Below are 14,757 nucleotides of genomic sequence, written 5' to 3'. Positions count from 1 at the left end.
TCTAGGGATTGTAAAATTATGAGTAATTTTTATTTACTGTTTTAAAAACCTCCTACAAAGAATGGGCAAGGCTTCTATACCCAGGAAAAAAATAATAAACTTGCTTTCAAAGGCTTCTAAAAGGGTATATTCCTCCTGTTTTTGGAGATATTTGCTCTTTCTCAGGAGTGGGGAGAGAGGTACCAGCAGGGGCGCTAGGCACCTCCTGAAGCTCAATGGCCTTATAGCCACTGGGTGACGCTGCTGCTCCTGAGTGGGTATTGCTGGGTCATTTTGATGTCACTGAGAAAAAATGGAGAGTAGAGAGGGCCAGGGGACCAGGATGGCAAAATCAACAGCAGCTAACATCTAATTTCCAGTGCCTCTGCCTCTTTTTTTATACAGTCAGTGCATGCTTTGTGAAGGTGACTACTTCCCTGCAGCCTGAGATGTCACCTCATTACCTGTACAATAAACGGTCCGTGCCATGGTGGCTGCGATGATGCTAGCGAGCCCCGTGCCGGCCCCGAGCTCCAGCGCTGTACATCCTCGGAAGAGGTCCTGTCGGAACAGGATGTAGTCTGCCAGGAGCAGGGCGCCCCGCCACACCTGGAGGGAAGAGGACAAGGAGCGACAAGCAGCGTGAGGCTCTGCAGGGACCCATCAGGGCCACAGGAAGCGGACAAGACCTACCCACCTGCTTGCCAACATCCTCCAGGGGCGTGGCCATGGTGTGCTCTGGATGGGACAGAAACCAAGAGAAATGCCCACTGTGAAATGGGGATGGACAGAAAACCACAAGACAGGACAGTGTGGCAACCGCCAGCACGGTCAGATGGGCGTCAGAGGTTGGAATGAGGCGTTCTAGAGAGCAGCAGAAACACAGGCTGTGCTACTGGTTAGGAGGCGACTTTTGAGCACCACTCAGAGGACGGGAGCTTTTTGGAATGGGGCTCACACTCTTCCATGTAACTGGGTATCTCTGCCCTACAGCCCAAGGCTAGGGAGGGTCACAATTAGGTTTTCACGCAATTTAATTGCACCCACATGCAGTGCACTACTTTTTTCATGACCAATAATTGCAAAGTTACAATCATAATATATTAATTTATATACTACTAATAATCACAACTCATTCAAAAGTATTTTCTTATACTGAGAAACATACTTAACTTCATTATTTTCTCATACTTAGAAATCTACATTAGAAGTTAACAAAATAAGTTTAAATTTACATCCTTTTTAAAAATGTTGAAAAGTAGTATAAGTATTCTCAAGTGCAAAATATAATATATTTTGTATTTATAATATACCCTAATAGGATCAAATTCTGGTGGATGGGAGAACACAATCGAAATATAAGATCAAGGAGAAAAGGAATGAAGCAAAACATTTTTTGTTATTAAGTAAGAACTTGCTTGTCTAAGAGCTCCCGAGGAGGGAAAATAACTTGCTCAAGTATTTTTAAGTGAGATGGTAACAGCTATCGCCAATCGCTCTGTCTGTCCCCAAACCAGGAAAGAAACCGACTGTGTAGGGTCCTCTTGGGCACCTGGGCCACTGTTCTCTGAGGGCTCCTCCTAGGAAAATCTGGCCAAAGATTTCAGCCCTATGGGCAGTTAGAATCTGATCTCTGAATAAAGTGACTAATGGGTTGTCCACCAGCATCTTGGCTAGATTTGACATGGTGGCTTACAAGGCACTTTTAATAAAACATGTTCCTTTCAGAAGGGCTTCAGATTGCTACGTCCTAACACATAGTCACCTGGTTTGAAACTGGAACAGAAATACACCTGCCGAACCACCTGATGCAAAGTTCCTTCACTGAACCAACATTCACTAGACAGACACATTCTGTGAGCCAGCCCTGGGTGCCACTGAGATTCTACCTGATTGGCTCACATGTATATTACAGAGAAAGACACTGACTAAGGTTCAGCATTACTGTTTGTAAAGTTAATAGAAAAAAAAGCACCTTCTCTGCATGAGGCACTGGGCTAAATGCTTTCTCATTTCATCCTCAAAATCACCCAATGACAGGTTCGAGTATTATTGGATGAGGAAAAGGTGGCTGGGTGAGGTTAGCAGGCTGTGGTCACAGACAGGGTGAGTGGCAGACGCGGGGTTCCAAGTCAGGTCGTCTGCAGTTTTCTGTCTCTTTCTGTTTTGAGACAGGGTCTCACTCTGTCATCTAGGCTGGAGTGTGGTGGCACGGCCAAGGCTCACTGCAGCCTCCACCTCCCAGGCTCAAGTGACCCTGCCACCTAAGCCTCTCGAGTAGCTGGGGCTACAGGTGCATGCCTCCATGCCAGGCTAAATTTTTTTAGTTTTGTAGTTTTTGTAGAGATAGGGTCTCAGCATGTTGCCAGGGCTGGTTTCAAAGCCTTGGGCTCAAGTGATACACTGCTTTGGCCTCCCGAAGTGGGATCATAGGTGTGAGCCACTGTGCCCGGCCTTTTCTAGCTCTTCAGCCTGCTTGGGGAAGGGAGATGTAGAATCTGAACCATGCCAGGGACATGGTTTAAAAAGCCTGGGGCAGAGCCTCCCAGGATGAAAGGCACAGGGACTCGCTGGGCAGGCTGAAGGCTTGTGTGCTTGTGCATGGAGGGGAAGGGATGTCTGTGGTCTACACCCCGGCCCCAGGCCCTCTGTGTCAGCGTCCCTGCCCAGTTCCTCTTCCCCAGTCCCACCCATGCCATCTCCTGGGTGTGGCTCGTAGCCTCCTCTCCTCTCCTCTCCCTCCATTGGCCTGGGAAAGCTTCCTCCTTGCCGTCTGCTCCCTAACCCCAGCTGTCCTAAGTGTTCCTGCTGCCAGGGGAACCTTCCCATAGTGATCTTGGTCCTATGTGATTGGTCACTTCCTTCCAGGGGTCTCGTGGACATAAGTTCTGCCTCCCAGCTGTCCTCAATGGGTGGCTAGCTTCCCTTGAGGGAGAATGAGGACTCCGAGGTCAGAGACCTGTATGACAACCCAGTTTTGTCATTTCCTAGCTGGGTGACAAGTCACTTAACTTCTTGGAGACAGAGCTACAGTTTCCTCTTCTGCAAAATGCAGAAGTAGCCTCATCCCTCATTTCTAAGGCTGTAACAGTGTTTAACCAGACAGCGCTTCTGAGAGAGCACAGGCTCGGCAGACATCTGAGAACCACTGAGGTGGTCAAGGACCCCAGCCCTTGCACAGGTGGAGATCACTGAAGCCCAGAAGGGGGACATGACCAGCCCAGGGTCATAGTCTGAGAAAAAAACATCTAATTAGATCAAAATGTGTCGAGATGGCCGGGTAGTGGCTCACACCTATAATCCCAGCACTTTGGAAGGCTAAGGCAGGAGGATCGCCTGAAGCCAGGAGTTTGAGACCAGCATGGGTAACAAAGTGCAAAGTGAGACCCATGTTTTTCTAAAGCCAAATAGAAACAAAAGAGGATTTAAAATGAAGTCATTTGGGAGTCTGACCAAAAACTGATCTAAGATGTGCTTTCTGCTGATGCTGATGACACGAGAAAACACCAGGGCGAATTGATAAGGGAGAGAACGAGAGGCTCAGGGATGGATCAAAGGAAGAAGCGGATGCTGTGCGACTCCCTGGGGCCAGATGGAAAAAGCCAGAATGAATTCCCCAGGAAGCTGAGTGTGGCCGACCTTAAGGGCACTCTCCTTTCTTGTGTCTGACATCCTCGACTCCGGAGTGCAGAGATTCCGAGGTCTACCTGACCCCTGCCCCGTTTCAGGCATTTGCTAGTGTTCGAATGGGTAAATATGCTTCTTCATGACTCATCAGGATAGTCAGAGATCACAACAAATGCCCAGTATGTCAGCCCTGGGCCGGGCCTGGTCCAGGTGGCTGCATAGGGGTGAGGAAGAAGGATTCAGTCTAGGGGTGGAGGCCCAGGTGACTTAGGGACCTCCCTACCCAGGGCCATCTTGTGGCTCCCACTCCTGTGAAAAGTCAGAGTTTATATTTAAATAATCCCAAAGGTATCATGAGAACATAAAAGGCCAGCCTGAGGAACTATCCCCATGAGAAACTCTAGGGCTAGCAATGGGATGAGACAGTGTTAGAATCTCACCTGTCCTTACCAGATTCTAGAATTACGTCTTATCTCATTTGCAAACTGGGTCTCTAGACCTGCAGGAACCTAGACTGTTTGTCGGCCAGTCTCCCTCCTCCCAGCTTGGGCCAGTCCCCAGGACAGAGGCTTACATTTATGGAACACTGAATCCGTGCTAGGCATTACGCTACGAGCTTTGTATGTGCTGTCTCTCTGAATTCCTTACAACTGGAGGAGGTTGTAACCCTTGTACAGATAAGGAAACTGAACTCAGAGAGGCTAAGCGACTTGCCCGATTCTCCAGCAGGAAGGCACGGGACTCGGAATCTGACGGCCTGAGTTCCAGCCCTGCCTTTCTCGAGTTCTCTTGGGGTCTCACTTTATTTCTACAGTGGGGGAATTGAACATAATTTCTTTTGAATCCTGGGTCTGTGGATTCCTGGCAGATCCCTGGATAAACTTTTTAAGGTTTTGTCAATCCCCTGGAATAGTTAAGAAAACACCTATTTTTCTTTTCCTTTAGAAAAACCAGTTTCTCAAATGGGTCTATAACTTGAAAAAAATGGGTTGATTTATGGGTCAGAGGAAAAGGGTTGTGAGGCGAATGACGTCTGCTTACCATCAACTCTGCGCCAGGCCCTGCTCCTGGCACTCACTGGGCATGTTTCAATAAATTATCACTAAAACCCAAGGACAGTGGTTCCCCTGATCACGTGGTTCTGACCATGTGGTTCTAAGTGGGTAAGACATTTCTCTCTGGTCACCTGGCTTGTGAAGATGGAGCTGGGCTCAAAATCCAGCCCTGCAGGATTAGATCAAGTTTTGCAGATGAAAGTGCTCTAGCCAGTTTGAAATAATCATGAATTACTACCTAGGTTCATGCATTAGCTACCATTCCACTCTCCTCCGTCAGGGCAGGTAGTGAGTGACTGACAGCTGAAAAAGTGAACTTCCAGGTGTACAGACAAGGGGGCCTCACCGTGAGGTCACCGGAACAGGGCAGGAGGGGAAGCTGGTCACAGGCCAGCCTCTTCCCGAGGGACTTTGTTCTTAGCTCATACGATGGTAAATTCCCAGAACATTCACTACAGACACAACAATTCACTGTGGAGTAACTGACAGGTTTGCTCCCCAGCTTGGGGAGGCTAATAACAGTGAGGGCTCAGAGGGAAATGAGCCATCGTCGGCCCCGCTGAGAAGCAGGACTTTCCAAGCCTCTTTCGAAAGCTCTGCCCCCGTGATGTGGAATGACAGCACAGGCTGTGGCGTCAGACAGACCTAGGTACAAGTCTCAGCTCTGCCACTGACTAGCTGTGTGACCCCAGCAAGTTCCTCAACCTCGCTGAGCCTCAGTCTCTTCTTCTGTGAAATGGGAATACTCATCCCTATCTGCAGAGGCCATGAGGGCAGAGGTCACCCATGGGATACATGGAACTGGGTTCTGGTATGAGTTCCACGTTGCCCTCTCTGGGACAGTCTAGAACAGAGGCTGCTTGGTACCACCGTGGAGGCGCTTAGTACCACCGTGGAGGCGCTTAGTAACTGTTTGCTGAGCAGATAGATACAGAGCTGCTGTTTTGTCTGTTTTTGAGAGTGACCCACTGACCCCCATTCTCTGACCAAAGGCCAGTGCTGGGGGAGGCCTTTCCCTGGGAACTCAAGACACCATCGGGGACCCTGGATCTCAATGAACAGCCTCAAATCACAGCTCCGCTCCCCAAATGAGCAGCGCCAGCGGGAGGCAAAGCCCTGGTGTGGACACTGTGTGGATTCGAAGCTCGCTCACCACCACCAAGCAGCATGGCGCTAGGCCTTTCACTTCCTCATCCGTGCACCCCCTCAGGAGGGGCTGTGCAGACTAGGCCACTCGGTACTAGTGAAGATATCCAAAACACGATAGGTGCTTAACCAGGACCGATCACTTCCTGGCCCAGCTCCCTATTGCTCCCGGTGTTTCTAGAGTGCCAGGTCCCTAGATTTCAAATCCTAGAGTCAGCAAACCCCTCTGCTCTACCCCCATACCTGGGTAGCAGTTCCTCTTTGATCCCACCTCTGAGTATCTGTCCAAACCTCTCTCCTGTCCCACTTTTCCCGCCACTTCATCACTCCCCTTTCTTACCTGGCTTCTAGCTCCCAGCTCCCAGTCCATCTGACTGGTCCACGCCCCATTCATTTTCATTTACATCCCTCTCCCTCTGCCACACTCCAGCTCCAGAACCTCCCATGGCTCCCTACTGCCAGCCCAGCCAGGCCAAGCCTGTCCCACACCCCCAACACGCTGAGTTAGAGCAAGAGCACAGATGTGGGAGGCAGCAGCAGGGAGGCTTCCTGGAGGAGGTGTGGCTGAGCTGGAAACTGTACGGCAATGGGGAACATGTTAAGGGAGCAGAGGCTGGGAGCAAGCACTCTAGCAAGGAGGCACGGCACAGAGAAGAAAGCGCACAGGATGAGGCTGCGGTGGTGTGAGCCGGGCAGGAGTGACGGGGTTGTGGAGAGCTTCCCCAGTCTCACCCGAGCTGGTTCTCATAACCTGTGCTGCCTGGGCCTGCAGAGTCCACGCTCAGATCATACTGAGCCCTGAGCAGTGATACTGCGGAGTTGCCTTGGTGACAGGTGGGCCACACCACACCTCTATTTACCTATTCTGATGATATCGTGCGGGCTGCCTTGTGCTTCCTCTCCCAGGACGTCGTCTTCTTCCTGTGCTAGAATCATGGGATGTACCTTGTCCCTCAGAGGCCCTGCTGGGTTGGAATCAGAGGCGGCTCGTGGTCTTCTCACCACGTCCAAATCCCCATCCTCATCCAGCTGAGCTTCAGCCACTTCCTGGCCAGTGGTGTCAGTCCCGGCCTGGAGGGAGAAACCCTCATTACCGTGGCCACTTCCTGGAGGGGACCCTGTGCTGCCTGTCTCGGCAGAAGGAGGCTCCTTTGTGTGAACATCTCTGTGACTGCCACCCTTGGCCCCTGAATCTGTCCAAGAGTCTTGGCTCCATAGAAGCTTGAATTGGGACAGGAAAACTGAAAGGCAAGACAGAACGCAAAATGAGAATTCCAAGATGTTTTCTTTTTTACCTTCCTCTTCTTCTTTGAGAATATCTGATTACCAATAGGAAAGATTTTTAAAGGCCAGGTAGAGATATACTAATGCCAGCAGAAAAGGCCCACTTGATTCAGCTGTGACCACCACCAGCCAGGAGGCTGGGGCCACCACCAAGAGCAGCCGCCATTTCATGAGAATCTATGAGGCACTTGGCTCATATCAGCTCATTCAATCTTCACAATTGCTGTGAAGATACCATTATCACCTTCATCTTACAGACCCAGAAACTGAGGCTTAGAGGACTAAGCTGACCAAGGCCACACAACTTTTAGGAATGAGCTCAGGGGCCTCTCCTCTAAGCTCCCACAGCATCCCGGGTTTATGCCAGTTTTTGAATCTGTCCGATCATCCATTCATTCATCACCGAACACTGTGTGCCAAGTACCATGCCAGGTGCTGGGGGTACAAAGCAGGATTTGGTATGTTAGGGCCTTACATTTTAGGAGTGAAGTCGGGGAAGAAACATTAAGCAAGTAAACAAGATAATTACAGGCTGTGTTAATTACCAGGAATATAGTAAAACTGCATTCTGTGTGACACAGATGTGGCAACCACATAAGGCAGGGGTGAGCAAACTTTTCCTGTAACAGGTTAGATAAAAAAGTTTTTTGGCTGGGCATGGTGGCTTCCACCTGTAATTCCAGCACTTTGGGAGGCCAAGACAGGAAGATTTCTTGAGCCCAGGAATTTGACCAGCCTGGGCAACATGGTAAATCCCCTCCTCTACAAAAAAATTATCCAGGTATGGTGGCATGTGCCTATAGTCCCAGCTACTTGGGAGGCTGAGATGGGAGGATCACCTGAGCCTGGGGAGGTCGAGGCTGTAGTGAGTCAAGACTGCACCACTGCACTCCAGCTTGGGTGACAGAATGAGACCCTGTCTCATAAAATGTATCTATTTTCAAGCTTTGTGGGCCCTGTGATCTTTGTTGCAACTCCTCAACTCTGCCGTTATAGCACAAAAACAGCTGTAAAAACACGTTAATGACTGGGCATGGCTGTGGCTTCATAAAACTCTTTATAAAAATAGCTGCAGGCCAGATTTGGCTCACAGGCTGCAGTTTGTATACCCCTGGTATAATGTACCATCCAAATTAGGGCAGGAGGGCAATGGGAATTATTGATAATCACACCATAACAAGCTAATACAGGGTAGTTGGGGTTAGGGAGGGTGGCCAGGGAGGGGCTGTCTGTGGAGATGATACTTGAGGAGCCAGGAGGGGAGGAAAGCAGGTGTTTTCTCCCTGGCCTTGTATCTTATGGTTGCTTCTCTCCCCTCCCTGTGTTTGAGGGACAGAAAGAACCTGAGAGTGGCCACAGAATAGCAAGAGAGAGTGACATAAGGGTAGGCACACAAGCAGAGGCTGGGTCAGGCTGGCCTCACAGACCAAGTTGAGGAACCTGGATGTTATTCTGAGAGCAATGGAAAGCCACTGGAGGTCTAACTCAGGAAGTGCTGTGATTTGATCTGCATTTTCAAAAGACGTCCTTGGCTGCTGCAGAGATAAGCGGGGAGGGTGTGCAGCAGTGAACTCAGTGGGAGAAGATAGAGGCAGCCAGGCAAGCAACAGAGGTGGCTGGAATAGGGTAAAGGGAGTGGGGATGAAGAGCAGAGGACACTCTGGGAGGCCGAGGCGGGCGGATCACGAGGTCAGGAGATCAAGACCATTCTGGTTAACATGGTGAAACCCTGTGTCTACCAAAAATACAAAAAAATTAGCCAGGCGTGGTGGCGGGTGCCTGTAGTCCCAGCTACTTGGGAGGCTGAGGCAGGAGAATGGTGTAAACCCGGGAGGCGGAGCTTGCAGTGAGCCGAGATCACATGCCACTGCACTCCAGCCTGGGTGAGGGAGCGAGACTCTGCCTCAAAAAAAAAAAAAAAAAAAAAAAAAGAGTAGAGGACAGGGTTGGATGTGGTGGTTCATGCCCGTAATCCCAGCACTTTGGGAGGCCGCGGTGGGAGGATCACCTGAGGTCAGAAGTTCAAGACCAGCCTGACCAACATGGTGAAACTCTGTCTGTACTAAAAATACAAAAATTAGCTGGGCGTGGTGGCAGGTGCCGGTAATCCCAGCTACTCGGGAGGCTGAGGCAGGAGAGTTGCTTGAACCCGGGAGGCAGAGGTTGCAGTGAGCTGAGGTCGCGCCACTGCAATGCCCCCTGGGTGACAGAGCGAGCTTCCGTCTCAAAAAAAAAAAAAAAAAAAGAGCAGAGGACAGATGGAGCACCAGCACTTTGTCTCCCCAGTGGACCCTGGGCTTGCTGACGGCAAAGTTTGGCTCATTCATATCTGCATTCCCAGCATCAAGTCCTGGGTCAGGCGCACAATAGGTGCTCAGGAAACCACAGGAGTTTGCTTAATGAAAGTGGGGGGACAGCAGCTTGCCTGTAATCCCAGGGACTCAAGAGGCTAAGGTGGGAGGGTTGCTTCAGGCCTGGAGTTCAAAACCAGCCTGGGCTAGCAAGACTCCAGCTCTACAAAATAAAAACCAGCCAGGTGTGGTGATGTGAGCCTGTAGTCTCAGCTACTCTGGAGGCAGGGGAAGGAAGATCACTTGAGTCCAGGAGTTTGAGGCTGCAGTGAGCCATGACTGTGCCACTGCACTCCAGACTGGGTGACAGAGTGAGACTGTCTTTAAGAAAAGCAAAAACAAAAGCAAAACAAACCCCCACATACAAAAATTGCAGAGTACAAGGTTTTTAAAAAATCATAAAGAAAAAAAGGGCACTTAAAAAGTGGTCTGAGGATAACAGTTACGTAATCCAGTCTTCCCAATATTTTCCCCAAAAAGATGAGTATGAGAAAGCAGAAAACAAAATAGGATCCGCAGGGCACCTGGGCCCAGGACCTTACCTGGCTGCCCCACGCTGTTCAGCCGTACCATGAGATGTCTATGGTTCGGGGTATAGAGGTGGACATCTGACAGCACAGTGTCGCTCCTAAAGGTGACCTCATCCATGGCTGCAGCAGGAGCCAGCTGTACCATGGCCCAGGCTCCACCTTAGTCCTAGGACAGGAGTCCCTCAGAGGTGAGAATGGGTCCTCAGCATGGCAGGTCCCAGAGGAGATACTGCAGACAGGTCCAAGCTGGTAGCCAGTAGCTTTGCATCGCCCTGGGAGAAGGTCTCAGAGACTTGGCCAGGGAAGAGAATCCAGCTGGAAATTAATGTGTTATTTTGTTTATATTCATTTCACTCATTATATTCATTTTATATTCATTCATATATTCATTATATTCATTTTCATAGTAACCTTTTATTTATAGCAAGGGATATGAATTTCCATTTATAAAGTTTCCTTTCCCTTTTTTTTCAACTTATTACAAAAAAATTTCAAACAGTAAGGATACAGGGGAATATCATAACCGTAGAACTACTGCTTAGATTCAATGATCATCACCATTTTGCCACACGTGCCTGCCCTCTCTGGTTTCTTCTCCTTGAGCTGAGAGTACATTGTAGACATCATGACATTTTGCCCCTAAATTATTTAATGTCTGTCCCCTAAGAGCATTTCCCTATATAATCATAAGACCATTAGCAAATCTAAGTTAATTAATAATTCCCTAATAGCATTAAAGTCAATTTCCTCCATCTGTCTCCCAAAGGTCTTTGAGGTTTTTTTCCCCCCGAAACCAGTATCCAATCACAATCTGCACTTTGCATTTAGTTGTTATGGCCCTTTACTCTTTCTTTTTTATTCTAGAAGCTGTTATCAACTGTCCCCACATCATTTGTTGTTATAAAGCTTCCCTATTTTAAACAATGTTTTATTTTTAAACATTTCTTTTTACAGACAGGGGCTTGCTCTGTTGCCCAGGCTGGAGTGCAGTGGTACAATCATGGCTCACTGCAGCCTCAAACTTCACGCGATCCTCCTGCCTCAACCTCCTTAGTAGTTAGGACTACAGCTATGCCACCATACTTGGCATTAAATTTTTTTTTTTTGTAGAGACAAGGGTCTCACGATGTTTCCCAGGCTGGTCTCAAATTCTTGGGCTCAAGCCATCCTCCCATATCAGCTGCCTAAAGCGCTGGGATTACAGGCGTGAGCCATCATGCCTGGCTTAAAGCTCTGCTACTGAATTTAAAAAGATGAGTGGAATTAGCCGGTCGTGGCGCGTGCCGGTAGTCCCAGCTACTTGGGAGGCTGAGGTGGGAGGATCGCTTGACACCAAAAAGCAGGGGTTGCAGTGAGCTGAGAATGCGTCACTGCACTCTGCACTCCAGGCTGGGTGGCAGAGCAAGACCCTGTCTCAAAAAGAAAAAAAAAAAAAAAAAAAAAAAAAAGAGTGAGTGGATTTAAAGGAAAAGTAGTAAGGGAGTCACTACACTGGTGATACACAGATATGGCAAAATGATGCAGGTGACACATTAATAACTAAAACTTGGAAAACCATGGCTGAGGCAAAGTGGTCAAGAACAGGGGGGACCTCCTCCAACCGTTTCACCTAATCAAAAAGCATCATCAAACAGCAGTAGTCTGATGGGCTTTGAAGCTGGACAGACCAGGTGGGGATCCCTGGTCTCTCACCTTCTAGCCATGTGATTTCAGGAAAATCACTTCGCCTCTCTGCATCTGTTTCTTCAGCCACAATCTCACGCAGTGTTACTGGGTGGGTAAAGTGCTGAGCAGAGTCCTTGGCTCACAGTAGGTGTTAATAAAACACCAGCAACCTCCTTGTCCTGGGGTTGGTTTCAGGTATTTGACCCAAACCTGCCTGTAACCCCTGACTGCCTACAGGAGCTGTTCCTACCTGGGTAGATGTCATGAAATCTTCAGGGCCCCCACTTCTTCAACTGCAAAATAAGGTCATCATGACTCAGGCTGTCCTAATGATCCCAGTACACTGCTGGAGTTCCTATATTTAAGTGGTTGCTGTGGGGCAGCAAAAGCTGTCCCAACAAAAAAATTCTTAAGAAAAAGATGATTCCTTATTCATCTCCATGCTAGCTTTCCTACTCAACACCATAAAGCCATCAAAATGCAAGTGGGTTGTAAAGAAAGTCTGTGAATCTGGCAAATCAATGCAGAATTTCATGGTGTCATTGAAAGTGATGGAGAAATGCTGGATCTGAAGGCCAACACTCAATCAATCGGACTGGCAAAACCACACCAGATTCCAGTAGAGAAAATACAGCTTATACCTACCACTCATTTCAAAGGCAGATCAAGCTCTCTCAGGACTTAGAGATGTCCTGGGGGAAAACTGAGGACTTTCACATACAGTTTTTTTTGAAGGGGGTGGGGAAGATCCTCTCTAATATTGCTGTAAAAATCAAAAGTGAACCAAAGGATGCCATTTCTTTTTTTGCCATAGTGCATTTTTTTTTTTTTTCTGAGACAGAGTCTCACTCTGTTGCCCAAGCTAGAGTGCAGTGGTGCCATCTCGGCTCACTACAACCTCCGCCCCCTGGGCTCAAGTGATCCTACCTCAGAGTCCCGAGTAACTGGGACTACAGGCATGCACCACAATGTCCACCTAATTTTTGTATTTTTAGTAGAGATGGGGTTTTGCCATGTTGGCCAGGCTAGTCTTGAACTCCTGACCAAGGTAGATCCATCTACCTTGGCCTCCCAAAGTGCTGGGATTATAGATGTGAGCCACCAGGCATGGCCTATAGCGCAATTTTGTTGGAAAACTTACATCCCAGAAAAATCAATGTTCTTTGCTTTTTCCAAAAGTGAGCATAATATTACACACCAAATTTTAAGTATAGACACACACAAAAAAACTCAAATTCTTAATCTCTAGTTGAATTTTCCATTTTTAAATTCAACCCAACCAGGCTTCCCAAGAAATGTATGCTGCAATGTAAGTTCCAGATGAAGGAGATTCCCTTTAAGTGGCTTTCCCTAGAATCAGCTATCTGGGAATAAGGAGGCCCTCTTGAACCTATCTCAGGCCCTCATATACTCAGAGGAGTATATGAGACAATTACCACTTTTCGGGCTTACGACATATAGTAAACGTTCAATAAGCAACAACAGTAAGTACTATCATTATAGCAATATAATAATGATTAAAGTGAATGCTGGGAAGAAAGAAAAAAGGTAACAGTTTCTCTAGTCAGGAAAAGTCTCTTTCCGGAAATGGAGGGTCTGTATGGGCTTCGGGCTCCTCTCTTCACTGGGCAAAGCCGAGAAAGGAGACCCAGGTTGCAGATGGGGACCTGCCCCACCACCTCTCCATAGGGCTGCAGGCTCATCCCTGCAGCAGAAGCTAACGTGTTCTTGGCTCTTCTAAGGCTGTGGGGGCTAGACTGAGACGCTACCAGCTTTCTTCTCCTATAGGTCCCCAGTCAGTTGTCCCAAATAAGCAGTGTGCTGGGATCACGGTGTTGAAATAACTTCCCTCCTCATCTTTCTTTCTGATAACTGCAACTCACTCAACAATCAAGAATTTGGCGCGATCCCATGACGATTTCGGCCAGGAGCTGGGGAGGGCAGGGTGTGAAGGCCCAGGCTGGGGGCAGGAAAGACGTGGCCTGGCCACGGCGCGCAGAGTGGTAGTGAGGGGCTCCGGGGACGTCCCCCGTGGGGCTACTCGTCCTCTTTGTCTTGTCGCCTTCCTGACGCCAACCTTGTGGGTTAACTATTGCCCTCTCAAAAAACAGTCACAGGTCGGGCACTGCCCTCCCTTCCTAATCTAGAACCGAAGGAGAGGTGCCTGGACCCAGGACGGAAACCCAGGTGAGGACGTGGACTTCTTTCCCCAACACCCGTGTTGAGAAGGGGAAACTGACGCTAAGAGTGGGGTCGGGCCTTAGGGATCTGGGCCTCCGATCTGTAGGAGCTAGGATTTCAAAGTCAGGCTCGGCGCCAGGAGGTTCCCTGCACCCTACCCTATCCCGCCGCCTCTCCCAGGCACTTACCCGCCGCGGGGCCCAGCCTGGGGTCCCACCCGACTCCCGTCTCTGTGGGACTTAGGCGGCCGCCATAACAGGCGGTCTGCGCAGGCGCGGCCCCGCCCCCGCGTGCGACCATCCGACTGCCCCGCACCGTGGCTCCACCTACCTGCCCGGGCCGCGCATGCGTCCGAGGGTTGCCGGCGGGCACCTGTAGCATTCGCTCTGGTCGCGAGCGAGGCGTGTTTGCTGGGGCGGACCCGCCTAGGTGGGGTCATCTCCGCATATGGGTGGCTAAACTCATTCCTCTAAAAGACTTAAATAGGAGTTAAATAACTCGCCCAGCTACTAAGTGGTAAAGCCTGGATTCGAACCTGGGATGTGGGATCAGAGCCTGTGCTATTTAACCAGCATGTTACTGCATTTATTATCACGGGTGTTACCGTCATCCATGCTCTTAGTACTCGTTTATTTATTTATTTATTTATTTGAGATGGTCTTGCTCTGTCACCCAGGCTGGAGTGCAGCGGCGCAATTTTAGCTCACTGCAGCCTTGAACGCCTGGGCTTAAGGAATCCTGTTTCAGCCTCTCTAGTAGCTGGGACTACAGTTGCGTGGCACCAATTTTTTTTTTTTTTATACAGACTGTATCTTGTTGTGTTGCCCAGGCTGGTCTCAAACTCCTGGCTTCAAGCAGTCCTCCTGCTTCGGCCTCCTAAAGCTCATAAATTACAGGCGTGAGCCACCACGCCCAGCCAGTACTTGTTATTATTAATAG

At 49.1% G+C, this 14,757-nt stretch overlaps 1 protein-coding gene across 7 annotated transcripts in view; it reads right to left on the bottom strand.

Annotated features, from left to right (window-relative positions):
- ABAT (4-aminobutyrate aminotransferase) overlaps positions 1-14,150 on the bottom strand; it is a 161,749-nt gene extending 147,599 nt beyond the window's left edge. For 3 of the 7 annotated variants that reach the window (XM_054668151.2, XM_016929376.4, XM_054668152.2), the window contains exons 1-5: positions 14,007-14,139; positions 9,985-10,287; positions 6,668-7,048; positions 677-717; positions 444-588 (exon numbers count right to left, since the gene is read on the bottom strand). In XM_054668151.2, coding sequence (XP_054524126.1) covers positions 444-588; positions 677-717; positions 6,668-7,048; positions 9,985-10,117 — 700 coding nt within the window. In that variant the 5' untranslated portion in view covers positions 10,118-10,287; positions 14,007-14,139. Of the gene's footprint in view, positions 1-443; positions 589-676; positions 718-6,667; positions 7,049-9,984; positions 10,288-14,006 lie in introns of all 7 variants that reach the window. The other 4 variants (XM_001136629.7, XM_063796604.1, XM_063796605.1 and 1 more) reach the window with 4 other exon arrangements.
- Positions 14,151-14,757: the final 607 nt, after the last annotated feature.

The sequence above is a fragment of the Pan troglodytes genome, chromosome 18, assembly GCF_028858775.2.
Source record: "Pan troglodytes isolate AG18354 chromosome 18, NHGRI_mPanTro3-v2.0_pri, whole genome shotgun sequence".
Classification (NCBI taxonomy): domain Eukaryota; kingdom Metazoa; phylum Chordata; class Mammalia; order Primates; family Hominidae; genus Pan; species Pan troglodytes.
The sequence above is the reverse complement of the archived record's forward strand: the minus strand, read 5'-3'. Positions and strand labels throughout refer to the sequence as shown.